Below are 20,190 nucleotides of genomic sequence, written 5' to 3' on the forward strand. Positions count from 1 at the left end.
CGCTTTGTTGAAATTTGGCACAATAAAATATGATTCACCTCATAATCGGAATGGTGGATCGCACATCACCGCTGGAGGGTTAAAGAATGTAGGGTAAGGAAAGGTATATTGGTGATACAAGTAATTTGGTGATAATTTTTAATCAGATTACCACACAGTTCCCTATGCAAGCACATTCATGACACAGCGCAAGCACAAAAAGGGAAAACATACTTCTAAGCAATATAGCACTTGATAGCACTTTCTTAGAATATTCTTAAAAATATATATTCTTCCCATACAAAGATGTGCGGTAGTACGTTCTAAGTATATAAATAGAAGGTTTATAGCACTTCCTTGGAATTTTCTAAAAAGTACCTTCTTGGTATATACTGAAAAGAAGTGCGGTAGTAGATCCCAAGTATATACATAGAACGTTTAAGTACTGTAATATAGTATATACTCAGTACAGTGCCGGTTTATCCACTGGGCGCTTGAAGCAGAGGGGCCCGAAGATGCCTGTTCCTTTTAATTATAAAAAAATAAAGTCGCTAAATAATTTACATATTCTCCGAAAAAATCTCATACGCAGATACTCCAATACACTGCAAACGCCTTTGTTCTATTGTTAGATCCCCGTATCAGTGCTTGTGGCGGGGCCTTTTTCCAAAAACTACAGAAAGTTGTCAGATTTCGCCATGTCATTGATTACAAACTACCCAGGTAGTGAGTAAAAACTGCGTAGATTATTAATCATGGCCATGTCTCGAATTGTATCCAAAATAATCGCACAAACGGAGTTTTTTTAGTTTCTAATAATTTCATTTTGAATTGTGGGGCTTAAATAATAATTTATCTCACTTTTCGGCTTTAAAATAAGTTGTTTTAAAATAGGAACAAAATTCTTTTAAAATAGTTAAACGAAAGACAAAAATAGATATACATAAATCTAATTTATAGATAAAGAATAGATTATTCTCGAATATGCCAATATGTACTCAAACAATAGGTACATACTCTTTCAAACATTCAAAAGTGAAGCGATTACAAAAATTGCAAATTGGCATTATACAGTGGCCTCTAAGGCTAGCACTCCACTTACGATGAAATTTTCGCTGTCGCAGAAAATCTAGAGTCTAGAAAATTAGTTGCTGTTTTCAGAATCGCGAATTGAATGCTACAAGGATGTAAAATCAGCTTTTAGATGTTTTTTTTAATCTAGAGATAAAGAAGAAGTCAAGACGTCAATTAATACTTTATGCGAGAAACATAAAAACGATGTTGATGAAACCAAATAGAAATTGCATTTTGTAACGTTATGCGGGAGGTAAGGGATCGGACTTAACAACAATACATCAATCGATCCAAAAGTCAACCTCACCTGCACGAGTGGTAGTCTAAAATTACCTGGTGCCTCCTGCTACATAACAGACGAGGCTCTGGCGACCGAGTATGAGCGGGATAACCATACAACAGTTACAGGGAGTCAAGGAAATGTGATCCCTACAACTCACCAACCCGCCTGGCCAGCGTGGTGTTTTATGGCTATTTTCCCCAAACTAGCAATGTCGAACTTACAACAAAGCGGAAATGGACCCCAGGTGGGTAGGAGAAATCCGGAGTCCCACATCGGGAAACCGATCAGCCTCATGGATTCTGGGGGAGGCAAAAGCTCGACAAGAACGAATAAGAGAAAACGGAAAAAGAAGGAATGCAACAGAATACATATAGCCACATATAATATCAGATCCATGGCTCAAGATGAAAAGTTGTACGAACTCGAAGAGGAATTAACTAAAATCAAATGGGACATTGTAGGATTGTCAGAGGTCAAAAGAAGAGGAGAAATTTGTATAGACCTAGAATCAGGAAATCGCCTCTATTACAAAGGAAAGGAGGACGAAACATATGGAGGAATATAATTTCTGATCAAAGAGAAAATTAAACAAAACGTAATCGAGTATAAGAGCATATCAGATAGAGTAGGATATATCATACTAGAAATTAACAGGAAGACAAGAATGAAACTAATACAAGTATATGCTCCAACAACAACACATGATGAGGAAGAAATTGATAACTTTTATCATGACATCACCACAGCAATGGAAAACAAAAATATAAAAACAACAATCGTTATGGGAGATTTTAATGCAAAAATCGGAAAGAAAATGGAAGACTCAGAAAACAAAATAGGAAACTACGAACTTGGATCAAGGAATATTAGGGGCGAAAGACTACTAGAATATTTGGAACAACAAAACCTTCATGCAATAAATACATACTTTAATAAGAAGCCAAACCGAAAATGGACATGGGTCTCCCCAAATGGGGTGACAAAAAATGAAATAGACTACTTCCTCTGCCAAAATAAACAAATCTTCGAAGACGTAACTGCACTTAATAAATTCTCAACTGGCAGCGACCACCGCATACTACGAGCCAAAAATAAGCAAACTAGCGACGCAGAAATCTAGAAGAAAACCAACGGCTATTGACCATAGCAGAATAAGACAAAACGCAGAAGAATATAGACAGACTTTAAGGGAAAACTATAATCAACAAGTAGCAAAGGAAGAGTCAGAAATTAATAAGATCAATGAAGAAATGAAAGAAAAACTCTTGGAAGCGGGAATGAAAACTGCCAAAAAACTAACAACAAAAGAAAATAGATTAAGTAGCGGGACAGTTAAATTAATGGAAAGTAGACGAAAACTAATAAGCGAAAACAAAAGAAACACAGTAGAATACGTAGAACTAAACAAACTTATTAGAAGAAAAACCAGAGAGGATCTAAGAAAACACACTGAAAATAAAATCGAGAAAGTAATTGAGAGAAATAAGGGCCTAAAATGCTTACGACCAAATTTAGGGAAACCACTACTCATTTCAATAAAGGATGAAACAGGACGGGAAGAGAGGAGAAAAGATAAGATATCAGAAGAAGTAGAAAGGTTTTATAAAGAACTATACACCTCAAAGAAAGACGCAAACTTCAACACTCAGGAATATATCAAGAAAACAATCACGAATGTAAACTCAGAAACACTACCAAAAATAGAAAATTATGAAATAGAAGCAGCACTATCACAATTAAAGAACAACAAAGCATCAGGACCAGATGGAATCCTTGCTGAAATGTTGAAAGAAGGGAAATAAGAAATCTTACAAACATTAAGAAATCTATTTAATCAGTGTCTACATAAAGGAGAAATACCCGACGAATGGAACGAAAGTCTTACAATCCTGCTATTTAAGAAAGGCGACAGAAAGGACATAAAAAATTACAGACCCATCTCACTGCTGTCGCAAACGTATAAACTATTCATGAGGATTATCAACGACAGACTAACACACAAATTGGACTCGTATCAACCCGTAGAGCAGGCAGGATTCCGAAAGGGATATAGCACCACTGACCATCTTCTAACAATTAGGACACTAATAGAAAAAGCTAACGAATACCATATAGATCTGCACTTAGCGTTCGTTGACTACGAAAAAGCATTTGACAGCGTGGAAATGTGGGCAATAGAAAAAGCAATAAACAACTGTCGAATAGATTCCAGATACAGAATGCTAATACATAATATATATATAAGAAAGCAACAATGACAGTACAATTGGAAGAAACCACAAAACCCATACCAATTAACAGAGGAGTGCGACAGGGAGATGTTATTTCTCCTAAACTATTTACATTAGCACTGGAAGATGTTTTCAAAACAATGGAATGGACAAACATGGGAATAAACATAAATGGAAAGAAACTAAACCACCTAAGATATGCAGACGATGTAGTAGTCATAGCATCAAGTTTTGAAGAACTACAAACCATGCTAACGGAACTAGCAAATGAATCCGAACAAATAGGTCTGAAAATAAATTTTGCCAAAACAAATCCATGACAAACACACAAGACAATAGAAACGTAATACTAAACGACACCACAATAGAAGCGGTTAATGATTATATATATTTGGGACAGATTATAAAAATAAATAAGGAAAACCAAATAGCGGAGGTAAAAAGAAGGGTCAGATTAGCCTGGGCAGGATTTGGAAAATTAAAATGGGTCCTAAAGAATAAAAAAATACAACAATACTTAAAAACAAGAGTGTTTGACCAGTGCATACTCCCAATTCTCACATACGCATGCCAAACATGGACCTTGACCAAGGCAAATATGGATAAAATAATAAAGACACAAAGAGCCATGGAGAGAGCAATGTTAGGAGTAAAATTGACAGACAAAAAGCAAAACAACTCGGTCAGAAATAGAACAAAAGTCAAAGACGCAGGTCAACATATAACCAGGCTAAAATGGAGCTTCGCAGGTCATAACGCTAGACAAACGGACAATAGGTGGAATAGCACGATACAACAATGGAGACCATGGACAGGAAAGAGAGCAAGAGGACGACCCCAGATGAGATGGGGAGACGACATTAAAAAGATAGGAGGAACGCACTGGAAACAGAAAGCACTAAACAGAAGCGAATGGAGGAAACTGGGGGAAGCCTATGTTCAGAATTGGACGAATTAAAGGGCAAAAGGAGAAGAAGAAGAAGAACGTTATGCCAAAATTTGAATAAACATCATACAATTTATTAAAAATTTAATTCTTTCAGGATGTAAAAGCAACTTTTCCCAATATTTTAACTTTACTGCAAACTTATTTGACGATACCAATTTCTAATGCGTCAGGCAAGCGGTCTTTTTCGGCTTTAAAAAGAATAAAAACATATTTAAGGTCAAATTTGGGCCAAGAAAACCTAGACGCATTATAACTATTGTATATAGAGAATGAAGAACTGGAGAAACTGAATTGTAATAATATTATATGGCAGTTTGCGAATGCCAAGTCAAGAAAAAAAGTGATCTAAATTTGTCTTTATGTATTTTTTAGAATATGTTTTTTGCTTGTCATGTGTTGTTTTGTGGAAGTTCCTGTTTTTTATTTATGTTTTTAAATGTATTTTTTGGATTATTTTCTACGTTTGCTATTCTTCTTGCTTTATAGTTAATGCATGAGCTCTCTTGTTAAAAAAACTGACAACGAATAGCATTGAAGGGGGCCCCTAAACCTCCAGCGCCCAGGGCCCGAAGTTAGGTTAAACCGGCACCGACTCAGTATCTGCTCTGCACATTCGCATCGGCAATTACGCATATTCGTATATATTACGATAATTACGTATGTATTACGCAGTATATACTTTTTCTGAAAAGTATGTTCTATGAATCTACTAAGAAAATGAAATTGTTATGTGGGAAGTAGGTCGCTCTTAATTGTTTGATGGCGCTCAAAAAGTTTGTTGTCATCTCATTATTCTACAGTTTGACCGAGTGACGCAAGCACTCCAATACATAGCGGCGAACGCATAAACTAATATTTAGTGGCATTCCCAATAGAGTGCAGCGCATTGGTGAATCAAAATGGATGACGGTCCACTTCGGGGCCCGTGTCCGAAGTTAGGTACTTTCCTCTAGAATGCACAAATTAATAAATCATCTACCAGTAATTCTAAAAAAGCGGATATGTTATCTTGGTTGACAGTAAAATATACCATTAAGAGAAGGTTCTTCTTTACATGACCCCTATCATGAATAAGCTGTAATTCGATCCCTTTAGATAACATAGGTTAACTCATTTTTGTTTTTGGACAGATTGTGTTAATATTCTTTATGGCTGATGAAAGATTGCTTGCATGTTGCTGGCTAATGTGATTTACGTATTTTCAGTTTCAGTTCAGTAGGCATTTTAGTTTCAGTTTTCAGTTCATTCAATGATAAACTTTTAAGGGTAATACATGTAGTATTTTTGAGACGGAACTTATATTTTGTTTTGGAAAAAAAATAAGGAGCAAGTCTTTAATTACATTAATAATTACAACAAGACATTAATAATAAAAATATTTTATATCTTTATAATGAGAATAACAGAAATTATTTTGAAATAAACGATATTTCTCCTAAGTAGTCCTACTTATAGTAGCCTTATTGCTGACTCAGATTTTGAAAAATAGGTAAAATCAAACAACATCAGTGCCTGGAAAATTTTAATATTTACACCTTTTCCTTTTTGATAAACAAAAAAAATTCTCACTATTATAAGCTTTATTTTAACTGGTAAAATTCTAAATACACCAAAATCGATATTAAATACAGGACCGTAGGTTATTCATTCTTGAAATCAATGAAACCAATAAAAGTCTAACATTTAAGTTGGATAACGAGTATATTCGCAAATTTCCTTTTAATGTAAAATCATTTTATGATGCGATTAACTAAACGAAGTTGAAGTGTAACACGGCAAGTAGTAGATATGAACTATGATTATACATATTATAAATGAATTTAATCAGTAATAACTGCAACATATAATTCGATTACCTTGTGGTACACTTCAACTGCACAAAAGTAGAATGAGTTATTGCCGGTTGGTTTCTTTGTTTCATGTGTGCCAGGAGCATGAAAGGTTTTAAGAAATTTTGTATTCATTAATTTAGAATTAAGTAGCATTTTATGTCTCTAACTGTTAACATCTCAATAAATATGTGCATTTCCTTCAGTAGTTTCGTTACTAAATTCTCCAAAGAACACACCTCATTTTATAAAGAATATAAGTGACTTGCGTACTCGCCGAAAAAAATATACATTCAATTACCTATAACTCACTTTCAGTTAACATTAAAAGGTTTTCATAGTAAGAGGATTATTTGATTTTTTATTAACTTTAATTTTGGTAATAATAACTTTTTTACAAAAACTTATAGTTTTTGAGTTATTTATGAAAAGCGGTTAAAAACATGCATTTTTCTCACGAAAAATTATAATCTTTGATATTTAATAACTCACAAAGTTTTGTTTTATTTTGTACATTTTTCACGGTTTTTGCTCTAAATTTTAAAGAACCGCTTGGATTTTGGATTGACATGAAATTTGGCATACGCATAGCTTACATGTCAAAGAAAAAAACTGATATTGTGCCGATGTGTGCTTTTGTTCTGGGAGTGACTTTCACCCCCTCTGGAGGGTGAAAAAGTATATGTCCAAAATAAGTCCGGAAATGGATAAACTGACTAATTTTAAGTAACTCTTGTTCCATTGAGCTTTTTCGCCAAGTCAATACTTTTAGAGGTATTTGCGAGTGAATATGTTCCTTTTTCAACAAAATTACTACATTTTTAGACGGTTTTTCGCAAATAACTGAAAAAGTAAGTATTTTGTCGAAAAAAACGTTCTTAAAAAAATATAGCCTGTAAAAAAGTAAAAAAATGGTGTACGCGTTAGGTCTCTAGACCTCGTAGAACCAGAGTTATAGCCAATGAAAAATAGATTCATATTCACCAAATTTCAAATAGAATATTTCGAAGTGAAATATCCAAAAAATTAAGCACTTTTTGGGAAAAAACCCATTATAACTTTTTTAAAAGGTTTAAAAAAAGCTTTATTTCTGATTTTATAAAAAGTTTCTAGCATTAAATTTAAACAAGTTACGCTCAAAATAAAGTTGGTCCCTTTTGTTTTGTCAAAAAAAATCGGGAAGACAACCCTCTAATTAGCAACTTAAATGAAATTAATCTGTAAGTTTCATTGATTCAAAGTGCTTATTTTTGAAAAAAATTGGTTTTAAGGTAAAATTTTTAAAAAATTTAATTTTGAAAAATATGTTTTTTTCAAAATAACTTAAAAATTGTTAGAGATACCAAAAATCTCGAAAAACAAAAAAAAAGTCAGCATTGCTTTTCTGAATATCATGTACTTTTTTGTTTTTCCGTTAGACAAAAATTGATTAAGATTTGGTGTGCCTAAATTAAGAGTCAGTGACTCGTTCAACCCCTTTTAAATACAGCCCTTTCAAAAATAAGAACTTTGAACCGATGAAACTTACAGATAAACAATATAAACAATACATACACGAGTCAAGAAACTTGTGAAGTCGTAACGATTAAGTTCATTTGAGATACTAATTAGGGGGTGATTTTCCCGATTTTTATACCAAAAAAAGGGACTAACTTTATTTTGAGCGTAACTTGTTTACTTTTGATGCTATTCATTTTTTTATAAATCAAAAATGAAGCTTTTTTTTGAACACTTCAAATAAGTTGTAATGAGTTTTCCGCAAAATGTGCTTCATTTTTGGTTATTTCACGTTAAAGTATTCCATTTGGAATTTGACGAATATGAACCTATTTTTAATTAGCTATGACTCTGCTTCTACTAGGTATAGAGACGTGATATATAAACCATTTTTTAAAATTTTTTACAGGCTATATTTTTGCTAAGAATGTTTTTTCGACAAAATACTTATTATTTAACTTATTTGCGAAAAACCGTCTAAAAGCGTGGTTATTTTGTTGAAAAAATGAACATATTCACTGGAAAATAACTCAAAAAGTATTGACTTAGTGAAAAAACTCTATAGAACAAAAGTTACTTAGAATTAGTCAGTTTATACATATCCGGATTTACTTTGGACAAATATTTTTTCACCCCCAAGAGGGGGTGAAAACCACCCCCAGGGCAAAAGCACATATCGGCACAATATCACGTTTTGTCTTTGACGTGTTAGCTATGTGTATGCCAAATTTAATGTCAATCCAAGCGGTTTTTTAAAATTCAGAGGTTTTGCAATATTTTACCGCTAAAGAACGTACTAATATAACAAATTTTGCTTAGAATTTGTCCCTCTATCGACTTATGGGATTATTTTTAATAAAATAATTTTTACCCTCGAGAAGGAGTGGCACCCAACCCCAGGGTAAAAGCGCAAGTTAGCATTAGATCACCTTTGTTCCTTGAGATATCCTCTAACCACTCATCAATTTTCATTCAAATCGCTGGAGGTTCAACGAAATCGGAGGTAATAGCTCATATTCACCTTCAGTGACTGCACTAAGGTCTCTCTAATTGTACTTATACTCGTACAATCGTAAACCATATACAAATATTTGGTAGATTCGACAAATACTCAGAATATCTCGATACATGCTGGCTTATCGAAAAAGTACTAAGAGGCAAAAAAGTTTTAGAAATATTGTGTTTAACTAATGATACCACAATAATAATTTAATTGGAACGTACACAAAAGGTTGGGGGGTTTAAGTGAACAAAACCCCCATAAAATTTTTATGGGGTGCACAAATTTCACTATAATTTTTTTAAAGATGTTATTATCATAAGAATGCCACATGTCCATTTTCGATAAAAAATCTCTAATAGTTTTCGATATATTGAAAAAAATCGATTTTCATTTTATAATTTCAAAGGGCTGTAACTTTTTTTATGTGCTCATTTGTACTAAGGTAAGTTAGGTTCAATCGAATTATTTTTGGTCCTAGAATATGTGATTTAATTTATGACCTGCATTTTTGTTACACCCTGTATACTTTATACGAAAATGAAGGAAAATGGCAACTTTTTGTTTGGCATGTCTAATTTAACGATATATAATTATAAAAATACTTTTAACCACCAGATATGTACCTCTAAATTATTAAACGATTTCAGCATGGCAGATAACGAAACTTTGGAGACCTTTCAAAAAAGCCTTATTAGCAAATTCGAGTGCCCTGTTTGCTTTAAATACATGCATCCTCCAATAAGACAATGTGTGTCTGGACATAGCTATTGCACTTCCTGTTTTGAAAACATTGAGAACTGTGCTTTATGTAGAGCTGAGAAGAGCCCTAACCGATGCATCCTTTTGGAGCAAATACATGATTCTCTCGCATTTCCATGCAAATATGTTGACGAGGGTAAGTATATCAGGTACTTTGTATACAGGGTGTTTCATTGGGAAAGTAACATACGTTAACTGTAGAAAGAGGACACTTAGGCGGTCTCAAAAATACCATACTTAATGGGTCTTACTCCATTAATAACAGAGATACTGGGTGTTTTATCTATTTTGCCATTTTCTTGTTTGGTTCATAACTTTTTAACCACACCGTATATTTATTTTATATTTGGCACGCAAATATTCTTTAAGGTGTGCAATAAATAAATTTATTTACAAATGTAAAAACTCCAGGCCCGGATTAAAAAATATTAGAAAAATATTCCGACCCAAAAACAACACCCTGTACATTAAATTGTTTTAAAACGAATTTTTTAGCTGAAAATAGGATGAAAAACTAAATTTAGTGGTGTACTTTGAATTTTCGGCAAAATGATTTTTCTGGTCAAATTTTGAATTTGAATTCTGAAATTATGTGAATTGCGAGAGCTCTAAGTAGAAAAAAAATTAAATACAACTTACAACTTGTTAACCGCACTGTATATTTATTTTATATTTAACACGCGAATATTCTTTTAGGTGTCCAATAAATTATTTTATTTACAATTATAAAAAATCCAGGTCTGGATTAAAAAATATTGTAAAAATGTTCCGACCCCAAAAAACACCCTGTATATTAAACTTTTTTAAAACGGATTTTTTAGTTGAAAAGAGGATGAAAAACTAAATTTAGTGGTATACGTTGAATTTTCGGCAAAATGATTTTTCTGGTCAAATTTTGAATTTGAATTCTGAAATTATGTATGTGAATTGCGAGAGCTCTAAGTAGAAAAAACAATTAAATACAACTTACCACTTGTTAGCCGCACTGTATATTTATTTTATATTTTTTAGGTGTCCAATCAATTATTTTATTTACAATTATAAAAAATCCAGGTCTGGATTAAAAAATATTTTAAAAATGTTCCGACCCAAAAAAACACCCTGTATATTAAATTTTTTTAAAATGGATTTTGCATTTGAAAAGAGGATGAAAAACTAAATTTAGTGGTATACTTCGAATTTTCGGCAAAATGATTTTTCTGATAAAATTTTGAATTTGAATTCTGAAATTATGTCAATTGCGAGAGCTCTAAGTAGAAAAGATTAAAATGCGACTTAATTTTAATTAATACCATTATTTAATCTAAATTGCTAAAATGTTAAAACATTTCAGTGTTTTTTTATTATCTGTGACAAATAGTTTATGGCGAATATTCATCTTTAAATAATGAATAAATAATAAAGAGTCAATAAAGAATACATAACTTTAATCAACAAAGTATCTAAAAATTATAACAAAACAGAGAAAATGTGCAGCATAACTGTTCAAAACTAAAGTACTTATTCAAAATTACCACCATCAAAAATTATTGTTATGTGTCAAAATGTTAATATTTTACCAATTTAGATTAAATAATGGTATTAATTAAAATTAAATCATAGTTTAATTTTTTAATCAATTTTTTACTTTGAGCTTCGCAATTCACATAATTTCAGAATTCAAATTCAAAATTTTACCAGAAAAATTATTTTGCCGAAAATTCAAAGTATACCATTAAATTTTGTTTTTCAGCCGCTTTTCAAATGCAAAATCCATTTTAAAAAAATTTAATATACAGGGTGTTTTTTGTGTCGGAACATTTATACAATATTTTTTTAATCCGGACCTGGATTTTTTTTATTTGTAAATAAGTTAATTGATTGGACACCTAAAAGAATATTCGCGTGTTAAATATAAAATGAATATACAGTGCGGTTGACAAGTTGTAAGCTGTATTTAAATTTTTTCTACTTAGAGCTCTCGAAATTCACATAATTTCAGAATTTAAATTCAAAATTTGACCAGAAAAATCATTTTGCCAAAAATTCAAAGTACACCCCTAAATTTAGTTTTTCATCCTCTTTTCAACTGAAAAATCCATTTTAAAAAAATTTAATGTACAAGGTGTTGTTTTTGGGTTGGAATATTTTTCCATTTTTTTTAATCCGGTCCTGGATTTTTTACAATTGTAAATAATATAATTTATTGTACACCTTAAACGATATTTGCGTGCCAAATATAAAATAAATATACAGTGTGGTTAAAAAGTTATGAACCAATTAAAAAAATGGCAAAATAGATAAAACACTCAGTATCTTTGTTATTAATGGAGTAAGACCCATTAAGTATGATATTTTTGAGACCGCCTAAGTTTCCTCTTTCTGCAGTTAACGTATGTTACTTTCCCATTGAAACACCCTGTATATTTTTTATAAAACTAAAAAAAAAAAAACAATACTTTGAATAAAAGTGTTTTGTTTTTGGATTTTTATAAATAAAAAGTTAAAATAGGAAAAGAGGTGTCTAATGGTTTTCAGGTAACAAAAGGACCGAAGCAAGGTTGTTTATCTCCCATACTGTTCAACATATATATCGATGAAGCACTCAGGCACTGGACGAAGAAGTGTAAAGGGATGGGGCTATCTATTGGGGATGAAACGTTATATACGTTGCACTATGCAGATGACCAGGTAGTTATTGCCCAAGACAAAGAAGACCTGGAGTATATGGCTAGAAAACTAATGAAAGAGTACAAAAAATGGGGCCTCGAAGCAAATGTCCAAAAAACACAATATCTTTGCGTAGGAGGAGAAAATACTGCAGATGACCTCGACTTAGAAGATGAAACTATTAAGAAATGTGACCAATTTTGGTGCACACGTAGCAGAAATTGCTTTCAAATAACTCATATAATAATAATTGAATTAGCCTCCCAGTCAAAAAGGTCCGAAACATTATTTAAATAATCAAAATGTGAAAAATTGAAGAAAAAATTCGAAGTTTTTCTTCGTTTTTTGATTCTAACTTAAAAATTATTCATTTCTGAGAAAATTTGCACTAACTTTAAAGTTGCATAGTTGAAAAACAGGATTGGTTAACAATTTTAAAAATTGTCACCCTTGTTGCAAAATAACAATATTTGCGAAAAAAAAAACAATAAAAAACAAGTATTTGCATTTTACTTTCTTCCATCGTTTGTGCTACAAATAGGACCTTCATATTTCATCCAGACTAACTTTGTGATATATAGTAAAACAATAATGTAAGTGTAAATTTTATTAGGATCGGTTCAGTAGATTTTGCAAAATAATTTTGCAATCTAGCTTAAAAAAACGCATTTTTTCAAAATTTTGCAGGACTGAAAATCAAGCTGATAGCAAGTTGAAAATATTTGAAAATCACAAACGCCTTAAAAAATTATTAATAGTCCGGATCAGTAAAAAATACTAATAGTCGGAGAGATAGAAGCGGATTTTGTGCGTGATAAGTAATATGGAAAAACTATACGGGGATATGTTGAATTGGTTGTGTACATCACTTTCACCAACGGCCGGAAACCAGAGGTGGGGCCGAAGGTAGTTATAAGGAGTCAAAGCCGCGGAATTTATTATTTTTTTTATGACGCTTATGATCGAGATAGTGCACCAAAATTTGGGAATAAGTAGGTCATGACGTAACTAAGTAAAATCTCTAGGGGCGGAACGCTGCGTGGCCGACAAAGGGGTGAGGGTAGGGGAGAATATAAAAAATATAAAGAGTTTTTTGCGACGTTCGTGATTGACAGAGTGCACCATAATTTGGGAATAAGTAGACCAAGACATAACTAAGTAAAATCCTCAGAGCCGGAAACCAGAGTTGGGCATGAGGGTAGTTATAAGGGGTCAAAATCGCCGTTTTTATTATTTTTTTTGTGACGCTCATGATCGAGATAGTGCACCAAAATTTGGGAATAAGTAGACCATGACTTAGCTAAGTAAAATCCCCAGAGCCGGAAACCAGAGTTGGGGATGAGGGTAGTTTTAAGGGGTCAAAGTCACAGTGTGTATTATTTTTTTTGTGACCCGGCACAACATTTGTCCCCCACGCAACGTTCCGCCCATGGAGATTTTACTTAGTAATGTCATGATCTACTTATTCCCAAATTTTGGTGAACTATCTCGATCACGAACGGCAAAAAATCCCCCATATATTTTTATACTCACCCCTGCCTACCACCCCTTTGTACCCCAAGCAGCGTTCCGCCCCTGAAGATTTTACTTAGCTACGTCATAACCTACTTACTCCCGAATTTTGGTGCACTATCTCCATCATGAGCGCCACAAAAAAAAATAATAAGAACCGCGACTTTTATCCCTTATAACTACCCTCGTCCGCCACTCTGGTTTCCGTCTCTGGGGATATTACTTAGTTATGTCATGGTCTACTTATTTCCATATTTTGGTGCACTATCTCAATCACGAACGTCACCAAAAACCCCTTACATTTTTTTATATTCACCCCTGCCCCACCCCTTTGTCGACCACGCAGCATTCCACTCCTGGAGATTCTACTTAGTTACGTCATGATTTACTTATTCCCAAATTTTGGCGAGCTATCTCGATCATGAGCGTCACAAAAAAAAATAATAAAAAACGGAACTTTGACCCCTTATAACTACCTTCCTTCCCCACTCTGGTTTCCGGCTCTGGGGATTTTAATTATTTATGTCATGGTCTACTTATACCCAAATTTTGGTGCACTATCTCAATCACGAACGTCGCAAAAAACCCGTTATTTTTTTATATTCACCCCTACCCCCAGGCCTTTGTCGGCCACGCAGCGTTGAGCCCCTAGAGATTTCACTTAGGTACGTCATGACCTACTTATTTCCAAATTTTGGTGCACTATCTCGATCATGAGCCTCATAAAAAAAATAATAAAATCCGCAACTTTGACCCCTTATAACTACCCTCGGCCCCAACTCTGGTTTCCGGCCGATGGTGAAAGTCATGTACACAACTAATTCAACATATCTCCGTATAGTTTTTTCATATTACTTATCACGCACAAAACTCGCTCCCAGCTCTTAGACTATAATTATTGGGATGAGAAAAAAGAATGAAATTTAATTTTCAAAATGGAAAAATTAAAAAAGTTGCATTCTCTTGGGTTCTAGTGAAGCGATTTTTATCATTTTTTTAAACCGATGTAACCCGAAGCGAAAATAACAAATAACGCGTTAATAAATTTTAATTTTTAGTACGATATTTCGATATAAATAAATAAATGTGTTTATTGCAAAATAAAAACTCATACTCTGTCCTTTGAAATATATTAGTTTTTTTTTATAAAAAATTTTCTTTGTTCATATTTTTTAATTTAGAATTTAGAAAATAAAAGTACATTAATATTTTTTAAACATAATATTAAACGAATTAATTTAAACGAATTCAAAAATATGTTCTCTCAACTCTTAAACCAAAATAGCATGATTTTAACCATGTTAACCACAGTCATTAACAAAGTAACAAAATAATGACAAAGTCGTTACGAATTGCGTCGTGGAATGCTAATGGCATTTCAAACCACATACTAGAAATATCACTATTTTTAAAAATGAATAATATAGACATTCTCTTAATATCTGAAAGCCATGCCACAGAAAGAACGGTTACTAAGATACCTTACTATACTGTGTACTACGCAAACCATCCAGACGGAGGAGCACATGCATAAAAATTAAACACTATGCAGTCCAACCTTACATCACGGAAAAAATCCAAGCAGCCATCATTAAACTCGAAACAAATACCTCTCTTAGTGTAGCATCTATCTACAGCCCACCTAGACATCCCATTTCAAGCGAAGAGTATCATGATTTTATACAAACTCTTGGATCCAACTTCATAGTAGCAGGAGACTGGAAAGCCAAACACACCACATGGGGTTCCAGATTAATCACACCTAAAGGTCGAGCATTAATGAATACTATTCAACAAAATAACTTAAGATATTTATCAACAGGAGAACCCACATACTGGCCTACGGACCCCAACAAAATCCCAGATTTGGTAGATTTTGCTGTAACAAAAGGGATATCTGACATCCATAGTGCAATAGAGCCAAACTTCGATTTAACATCAGACCACAGCACAATAATAATAACTTTAAGCACACACATAATATGGAGAAGAATACCACCCAAACTGACAACTAAAGAAACAAACTGGGATATTTTCGAAAATTCTGTAAATACAAATATTAGACTAGATTTTAGCATAAAAGAAAACCAAGAGGTAGAGGAAGCAGTAGACTATTTAACAACAGTTTTACAAACAGCAGGGTGGGAAGCAACACAGCAGCATAAAAAAAGTGTGCAAGAAAACCATAATATTCCCCTCCATATAAGATAACTTGTAGCAGAAAAGAGAAGAGCTCGACGCATATGGCAACAAACGAGAAATCCATTAAATAAAACGTACCTTAATAGGATAAGTCATAGACTAAATAGAGCACTACATGAGGAAAAAAACGACTCCTTCCAGTTTTATGTTTCGAACCTCTCACGTGAAGACCACTCTATATGGAAAGCTACAAAAAAATTTAAACGGCCGACAATAACAAATTCACCTTTAAGAAAAACAGATATGACCTGGGCCCGCACAAATGAAGAAAAAACCACCGTATTCGCAGAGCATCTTGCAACTGTATTCTCAGCACCAGAAAACAATGATGATGAAGATGACGATATAAAAAAGTACCTCGAAACTCCATGTCAACTATCTCTTCCTCTGACAACATTTACTCCGACAGAGGTTCGACAACAAATAAAAATGCTAAATCCTCAGAAAGCTCCTGGCTATGATTTGATAACAGGAGAATTACTTCAGAAGCTACCGAGAAAAGCAGTGGTGTTATTAACAGTAATATACAACAGCATACTACGTCTTCGCTATTTTCCAATACAATGGAAATTAGCTCAAGTTACTATGATTCCGAAACCTGGTAAACCCGCAACACAAGCAAATTCATATCGCCCGATAAGCCTACTCCCAATAATGTCGAAAGTATTAGAACGGCTACTATTACATAAAATCGAGCAAGTTGTCCCCATAAACGAAATTATACCACAACACCAATTCGGATTTAGACGTGAACACTCAACCATACAACAATGCCACAGAATAGTAAATATAATTAAAACAACTCTTGAAGAAAAAAAGTTTTGCGCTGGAGTGTTTCTCGATATACAACAGGCATTTGATAGAGTATGGCATCAAGGTCTCCTCTATAAACTAAAATTACACATGACAGACCAACTATACTTTATTCTAAAATCGTATCTGACTGACCGATATTTCCAAGTCAAAATTGAAGACAACTTCTCAAATTACCACATCATCCAATCTGGCGTACCACAGGGTAGCGTTCTCGGCCCATTTCTGTATCTGATATTTACAGCCGACGTTCCAACCAGAAATGATACCTTATTAGCTACTTTTGCCGATGATACGGGAATCTTAGCAGTGGATGTCGACCCTAATGTAGCATCACAAAAAGTTCAAAATCATTTAGACCAATTACAAAACTGGCTCAAGCGATGGAAAATAAATGTTAATGCCAGCAAATCAGTACAAATTACTTTTACAACCAGAAAATCTACATGTCCCCAAGTTTCTATAAATAATACTCCGATTCCCATCAAGCCAGTTGTCAAATACTTGGGATTGCATCTGGATGAAAAACTCATATGGAAAACGCACATTAAAATTAAACGTAAACAATTAAATCTTAAACTAAAAAATATGAACTGGCTATTTAACAAGAAGTCTCAGTTATCTCTTGAAAATAAACTGCTTCTGTACAAAGCTATACTTATACCAGTTTGGTCTTACGGAATAGAACTATGGGGCTGCAGTAAACCTTTAAATACGAAGATACTCCAAACATTCCAATCCAAAATTCTCCGTATGATAAGTAAAGCTCCATGGTATGTATCCAACCAGACACTCCACAATGATCTAGACATCCCACTAATCAAGGACTTAATAAAAAATCGTTCAATAAAATATCAAAATCGCACCACTGACCACACCAACGACTTGATAAATAATTTATTCACCCAACCACTTGCTGAAAGAAGACTAAAGAGAATATGGCCAGACGACCTACCACAATAAAGAATAATACTTAGAGAACCGTCACTGGATGGTACCTAATTCACGTTAATTTACTTACAGACTATTTACTTATTACTTTGTGTTTAGAGTAGATTGTAAAAATGCAGTATATAAAAAAAAACATAATATGCAATTGTTTCAACAATATTTTTTTAAGCAAATTAAAAAAAAATAAAATAAAGTATGGTATGTTTAACAGTAAATGGTTTAATTCAATTGGTTACCACTATAAACATCCTGGATTAACCGATAATAGTATAAAAGGCCCGGTTTCAGGTAAAATTTATTTCAGGCTTTATTATGGGAGTACCGTCTAGTCAGTGTTAATTGCAAAATACCAACTCTGTCTACCTCGGTAGCTTATCGCTTCGGATGGGTCTTAACAATGGGCCAGGTCAGATCAATTTAATAATATTTACGACCGCACTAATTGAACTCAACCATTTACTGTTGAACAAACCATACAAAATTTTTTTTGGTTTATAAATGAAAATTATGATTAATTTATGTAAAAAATATGTATGACATTACAGCTATATATTTATCCCTATTATTACTTCTCTCTCTATCTCTTGTCTTTTCATCATTGCTAAGGATCGTGATTTCTTTCAATATTCCTAACAATGTTTCTCCATTGGTCTCTATCTTCAACCGCTCTAAGAGCTTCGCAGAATGAGTTTCCATCTGAATTCTTAATTTGGTCGGACCATCTAGTTGGTCAGAATTTGATACTTCCTGGTAACCTCATTTCAAACAATGTTTTTTCAACCACATATTAGTAGGTGCCTTCATCATCATCAACCCGTACGCGTCCACTGCTGGACATAGGTCTCCCTCAGCTCTTTCCATCTTTCTCTGTTTTGTGCGGCTTGCATCCAGTTGCCGACAATACGTTTCAGATCGTCAGCCCATCTGGTTGGTGGTCGTCCTCTGCTCCGTAGTGCTTCTTCTCGTGGCCTTCACTTGACAATACGTTTTGTCCATCGGTTGTCTGACAATCTGGCGACGTGTCCTGCCCAATTCCACTTAAGCGACGCGATTCTTTCGACGGCGTCCGCCGTTTTTGTTCTACGACGTATTTCTTCGTTTGGGATTCGGTCCCTCAGGGAGACACCCAACATCTGGCGCTCCATAGCCCTTTGAGTTATGCGAATCTTGTTCACTACCTTTTTTGTGAGTGTTAATGTTTCCGCTCCATAAGTGAGTACAGGCAATACACACTGGTCAAAGATTTTACTTTTCAGGCATATGGGTAAGTCCGATTTAAATGCATAGCTCAGTTTACCAAACGCTGCCCAGGCTAATCCTATGCGACGTGGGAGCTCGCACGTCTGGTTGTCTCTTCCCAATCGAATTTCATGTCCCAAGTACTTATAAGATGCAGTCTGCTCAATATTCATTCCATCAAGAACAATATTACGATTTAGCACCAGATTAGTCATTATTTGCGTCTTGTTGATGTTAATCTTTAGTCCGACCTCTAAGGAAGCGTGATATAATTTGTTCAACATTATTATTGCATCATCCATACGATCGGCTATAAGGACGATGTCATCTGCGAATCTCAAATGACTGAGCTTCTCTCCATTTATGTTGATACCATATTCATTCAGATCTGCCTTCTTAAAACTGTGTTCCAAAAGGGTTGTGAACAGCTTTGGTGAGATGGTGTCTCCTTGCCGTACTCCTCGCTGTATACAGAATTTATTTGTTTGTTGATCAGATAGTCTTACGCTAGCCGTTGCGTTGTGGTAGATATATTTTATCATGTTAGTATAGCGATAATCTATTCGGCATTCTGTCAATGATTTTAACATTTTCTGCTGGTTTATGGTATCGAACGCTTTCTCGTAGTCCACGAATATCAGTGCCAATGGTTTGTTGTATTCCGCAGACTTCTCAATCAAGTTTTTTATTACCAGTAAGTGGTCGTTAGTGCTGTATCCGGATCTGAAGCCAGCTTGTTCTCTAGGCTGATAGAAGTCTAACTTAGCCTCCAGTCTCTTTTTGATAATTTTTGTGAAAAGTTTATATATGTGTGATAGCAGACTGATAGGACGGTAGTTTTATAAATCTGTTATGTCACCTTTCTTGTGCAATAAAACAATGACTGCATTGTTCCATTGAGAAGGCGTTTTTCCTTGGTAAATGCATTCGGTGAAAAGTTTGGCCAAAACCTGGATAATTTTATTTCCACCTTGTTTGATTGCCTCGATCACTACTCCGTCATCGCCAGAGGATTTATTATTTTTCAGTTCTGAAAGTGTCTTTTTAACTTCGTATGGTGTTACTTCTGGCATTAATTCTGATCCCTGGTTTGTGATTTTGGACAGGAGCTGATCTTGCCTTGCGTTGGTGCTCTCATACATTTCGCGATATCACGATTCGACAACCTTAAGGATTTAGGCTCTATCCGTAGCAATGCTGTTGTCTTTATTTCTTATTCT

The 20,190-nt window shown here is 33.9% G+C and overlaps 1 protein-coding gene across 2 annotated transcripts in view; it reads left to right on the forward strand.

Annotated features, from left to right (window-relative positions):
* LOC114330275 (uncharacterized) overlaps positions 1–20,190 on the forward strand; it is a 106,238-nt gene that overhangs the window by 22,832 nt on the left and 63,216 nt on the right. The window contains exon 3 of one of the 2 annotated variants that reach the window (XM_050655193.1): positions 9,493–9,740. The exons of the other annotated variant lie outside the window; for it this stretch is intronic. Within the exon in view, the coding sequence (XP_050511150.1) occupies positions 9,494–9,740 (247 nt within the window). The 5' untranslated portion in view covers position 9,493. The remainder of the gene's footprint in view (positions 1–9,492; positions 9,741–20,190) is intronic. 2 annotated transcript variants of the gene reach the window in all.

This window comes from Diabrotica virgifera, chromosome 1, assembly GCF_917563875.1.
Source record: "Diabrotica virgifera virgifera chromosome 1, PGI_DIABVI_V3a".
In the NCBI taxonomy this organism is placed as follows: domain Eukaryota; kingdom Metazoa; phylum Arthropoda; class Insecta; order Coleoptera; family Chrysomelidae; genus Diabrotica; species Diabrotica virgifera.